We start from the raw sequence: 5064 nt of genomic DNA, 5'->3' as shown, positions 1-5064 counted from the left end.
ATCTGTCAGTTTTGGTCTGTATGATCCTGCATCGTCATAGCATTCCCTCAAAGACGATACAAATTGTACTGGAGTTTTTGGCTGTGCTCTGTTTAGGCCTTCAGAAGACATATTTGTGCCCAACATAGCCTCATGATTTTTTTCCCTTGTAGATACAAGTAGAAACACTCCCATAAAAATCTATAAATAGAAAGGAAACCCCATCAGTGTTTGACCAGAAGACCTCACAAGTCTGACAAATCATTTTGGGTGTCATTTTCAGAGCACCAGAACACCTTGTGGGATTGTCCACAGATTTTTATTTTATTTTTTTCTTCATTCTCCATGAAGTCTTCTTTTTAAAAATGCCAATGAGACTTGTCTTATGTGATGTTTTCGTTTTTAATTTCCACCCTGAACATGGGCAAAATGCAAAAAGAGAGCAACATGTTTTCTATAACATTTAATGTAAAGACTAAATAATCAAATGCAAATTTTGCCCAGACATGATCACCCGAGAGTCCTTGTGCAGGGGTGCAGGTATCCCTTTCAATTTCAATGATTTCAGGAGCGTTCAATGTGGGAGCAGGTTCGCACACCAAAAGAGACATGGTGCCCATGTTCAGGTTGGAAATTGAAAAAGAAAACATCACATAAGACAAGTCTCATTGGCATTTTTAAAAAGAAGAATTCATGGAGAATGAAGAAAAAAATAAAATAAAAATCTGTGGACAATCCCACAAGGGGTTCTGGAGCTCTGAAAATGACACCCAAAATGATTTGTCAGACTTGTGAGGTCTTCTTTTCAAACACTGATGGGGTTTCCTTTCTATTTATAGCTTTTTATGAGAGTGTTCCTACTTGTCTCTACAAGGGGAAAAAAATCAAGAGGCTATGTTGGGCACAAATATGTCTTCTGAAGGCCTAAACAGAGCACAGCCAAAAACTCCAGTACAATTTGTATCATCTTTGAGGGAATGCTATGACAATGCAGGATCATACAGACCAAAACTGACAGTTTAGCAACAAACTATTCCTATCTATGTACCAGCATGCCAAATTTGAGCTTCCTACATGGTTTAGTTATTGAGCTAGGGGCTTGTGAACTTTGACAAAAAAAAGAGTGTGAACAAAATGGGCACCCCCCTCCCCCAGTAAAATTGGCTGTAACACGGAGAGTATACATCTTACATTCAAATACATTTACAGTGCTTCTCTTAAGTACCATGGGTACACTTGGTAATATTTTCAGAATTTTTTGAGACCTAAGTGCGCGGGCACTTGTTGATTTGGCGTGGAATGACCCAGATGCTGATTGATGATCCTGCTGATATAAAGTAAACATGGTGTCACCATACTGTGCTCCTACCTGCTGATTGATGTCCTGCTGATATATAGTAAACATGGTGTCACCATACTGATATATAGTAAACATGGTGTCACCATACTGTGCTCCTAGTTGCTGATATAAAGTAAACTATGTCACCATAGTGATATAAAGTAAACATGGTGTCACCATAGTGATATAAAGTAAACATGGTGTCACCATACTGTGCTCCTAGTTCACTTCACCCAACCATGTGGACGGGGATCTCCAGCTCCTCCTACGGACCATCAACACCAACCAATGACATCTATTGTATAGAGACCAGTGTCACCAACAGCTGAGAACCATCCCCTTATCCTACACATACATGAACTCACTCCTTACTCTCATTCTAGAGAGTGGTGACAACATGTCTCAGATTTGTGGTTTGTGCTGGGTATAGAACCAACAACCTTGAGGATGCAGCGTCCACAATGCTGCCATTTAGAACCATCCCCTTCCCTGACTCATGAACCCATTCTGGAGTGACAACATGACATCATAGAATAAGAGGCAGCTCTGTGTGTTATTGCTGGGGACAGAACCAACAACCTTGAGGATGCACCCCCACACAGACAGATATTTTGACATCATCACAGCTTTACAGTACAATGTGAAAAAAGACCCAAGTGACTTTGTTCTTTATATTGGATCGTATTCCATTTTATTCTGTATTATTATGTATACTGTATATTTGGCACAGAGGCAACAGTCACATCTAGTGAACACTAGTAGTAGAGAGAGAGAGAGAGAGAGAGAGACAGAGAGAGAGAGACAGAGACAGAGACAGAGACAGAGACAGACAGACAGACAAACAGACATAGAGAGAGAGAGAGAGAGACCGTTTGAAAGATAAGTTGCACTGATACACATTGTTAACCAAGTATTCAAGTATTGTTGCAGCTGTACAACAACGAGAGCGAGAGAGAGTGGGTGGGCTCTGTGTGTGTGTGTGAGAGAGTGTGTGTGTGTGTGTGTGTGTGTGTGTGTGTGTGTGTGTGTGTGTGTGTGTGTGTGTGTGTGTGTGTGTGTGTGTGTGTGTGTGTGTGTGTGTGTGTGTGTGTGTGTGTGTTTGAGGGCTGCAGAGACCCCACAGCAGCAATTACCTGTCGGGGCCTCACAACAGCTTCACTGATGATCCACTATCTACCCAAAACCCTGGGTAGAGAGTGTGTGTGAATGTGGTGTGGACTCCGTGCAGGAAGGTCATTGTGTCTCCAGAGATGCTGTAGAAGGCCAGAGTTCCTGCCCTGTGATCCACATACACTCCTATTCTGGAGCTGGCCACTAGAGGGAGATCAGTCCTTTTATCATTGTGCCAGAAATAGGAAGTGGAGGGGTAGAGGTGCAGCCTCCAGGACTGATCATTACCCCCAAACCAACACTCATGAACCCCTCCTTTCCTGCTGATGCTTTTATATGACACTGCTATATCAACCTCTCTACTCCACTCAACCTCCCAGTAGCAGCGTGCAGACACACCCTCTCTACACAGCACCAGAGGCCACTCATCAAATCTGTCTGGATGATCAGGATATGACTGGGCCTCATCTCTCCTCTCCACCCTCCTGTTCCCCTCAGACAGATGGAGGTGTTTCTCTGCTGTGTTTGGATCCAGAGTGAAGTGACAGGAATCTGATGGAGGAGAAGATGGGGAAAGAAAATAAACAAGTTGTAATACGTGTGTCTTTATGCATGTGTAGGGGTGGGGTTGGTTGGTGTGTGTGTGTGTGTGTGTGTGTGTGTGTGTGTGTGTGTGTGTGTGTGTGTGTGTGTGTATACAGTATCGGCCAAAGGTTTGGACACACTTTCTCATTCATTGACTTCTCTTTATTTTCCTGCCTAGTTACAGTACATAGTAGTTTTTGTGGAGGGCATCAAAACTATGCATGAACACATATACACATATACTAGTTAGTTACTGTATATGCAAAGTGTGTGTGTGTGTGTGTGTGTGTGTGTGTGTGTGTGTGTGTGTGTGTGTGTGTGTGTGTGTGTGTGTGTGTGTGTGTGTGTGTGTGTGTGTGTCCAACTTACACTGTAAGAAGTCCTCTCTGGTCACTGGTTCAGCAGTAAGAGCCTGGCCATCAGACACTGTGACAGAGGGGCAGATAGACATCGAGGTTCTCATTAATATTGTCCCCCATTGTTTGACTCTACCGCAACCTGTTTTGAACAACCACCCTCTTGACCTCATCATAAGCCTCCAGACGCCCCCTTGACTTCATCATAAGCCACCCAACGCCCCCCTTGACCTCATCATAAGCCTCCCAACGCCCCCCTTGACCTCATCATAAGCCTGACAATGCCCCCCTTAGAATTAAAAATTAAGATGGATTTATGCCCCCCATTTGCAACTGAGCACTCTCTCAGCTGCCTCCTCAACGCCCCCTAACACCTCATTGGGTCTACAGCTGCCTCCTCAAGCCCCCCTAACACCTCATTGGCTCTACAGCTGCCTCCTCAAGGCCCCCTAACACCTCATTGGCTCTACAGCCCCCACCCTCTGGAACAGTCTACAGATGCCGGTATGCTTGCTGCAAGATACGCGAGCGCGTGCACGATTCGTTCATGAACGCGTTAACGTGCGTATTTAATGTCAATTTCGCGCTCGTTGAACACGGCAGCCAAACGCGTGCGTCAGGTGCAATATCTTCAAACACGCTGGGGGCTATCGTAATATGGACTGCGCAGTTCCACGCGTGTGCTTGATATGAACACGACAATGGCAGCAACTTTTAAGAGCGTCTCATTGAATTTGTCCGAAATTTCAAACATTTGTGATCATGCCTTGTTGTACTTTGAAAAGGGAGCATGCACATACAGGAGTAGTAGCAGTATTCTTTCCTTGCCCTGGGAGCCCCTCTTTTTGCTTTGTTGTTTTCCTTGCCATCTGTGTTCCCAATTTCCGCATCCCAATGCTGCGTGCTCTCTGCCCCCTGGATGATACCGCCAGTATGTTGCGTCTTGGTCTACTGCTTTTGAAGCAAGCATGTGCTGTCAGTTGCTTGCGGTGACGCGCGTAATTTACAGCTCGCAGCAAGCATACCAGCACCTCCATGTCCGTCAAGCCCCCACACTGGCTACGTTCAAAAAGCACCTAAAATCACACTTATTCACTGAGGCCTATGGTCCTTAACCACCCTGCCCCAACCCCACCTCTACCCCCCCTCCTCTCCTCTCTCTCTATTCCCCTGCTCACTCTCCTTTTGTAAAGCGACCTTGGGTTACTTGAAAGGCGCTATATAAAACCAAGTTATTATTATTATTATTATTATTATTATTATTATTATTATTATTATTATTATTGAGAGACCAAGTTACCGCGACCTCAACATGGAAATGTGACCCTCGCTGTGGTGTCAATATTACATGCTGTGTCTACCTTATGTTGAGGTGAACTACCGCCCACAAAACTCACATAATATTTGCACTGCAACGCATTCAGGCACAAAATGTGCAGGTGTGTACCCTGCAGCGAGCCTGTGTGTGTGTGTGTGTGTGTGTGTGGTGGACACTCACTCTGTATGTTCTGGATGATCTGGACATTTTTCGCTGCTACAACACAAAAAAACAAAACAAATTATGAAATGGTAATGTCACCTTACACAGTCAATGGCTAATGCATTGCTAATGGTGGAAATGTTATAATTTTTATGGTTGTCAAACCTGCTGCAGATATTTTGACTACTTCTTGTTGGAAAATGGAATTTAATTTC

General features: G+C 44.2%; 1 protein-coding gene across 1 annotated transcript; it reads right to left on the bottom strand.

The window, feature by feature from the left end:
- Positions 1–2462: 2462 nt before the first annotated feature.
- Positions 2463–5039, bottom strand: LOC134444361 (tripartite motif-containing protein 16-like). The gene is made up of 4 exons (XM_063193698.1): positions 5015–5039; positions 4868–4903; positions 3383–3439; positions 2463–2980 (listed from the first exon to the last, which is right to left on the bottom strand). Coding segments are annotated over exons 2-4 (576 nt in total). The 5' UTR covers positions 4869–4903; positions 5015–5039.
- Positions 5040–5064: the final 25 nt, after the last annotated feature.

The sequence above is a fragment of the Engraulis encrasicolus genome, unplaced genomic scaffold (genome assembly GCF_034702125.1).
Source record: "Engraulis encrasicolus isolate BLACKSEA-1 unplaced genomic scaffold, IST_EnEncr_1.0 scaffold_527_np1212, whole genome shotgun sequence".
In the NCBI taxonomy this organism is placed as follows: domain Eukaryota; kingdom Metazoa; phylum Chordata; class Actinopteri; order Clupeiformes; family Engraulidae; genus Engraulis; species Engraulis encrasicolus.
This window is presented reverse-complemented; position numbering and strand designations above follow the sequence as displayed.

What these genes read in the sequence shown, in the direction of transcription:
- LOC134444361 (XM_063193698.1), bottom strand. An exon ending in CAGAGAGGACTTCTTACAGT is followed by an intron (nt 2,981 to 3,382) that starts GTAAGTTGGACA and finishes CTCCTCCATCAG; the next exon opens with ATTCCTGTCACTTCACTCTG.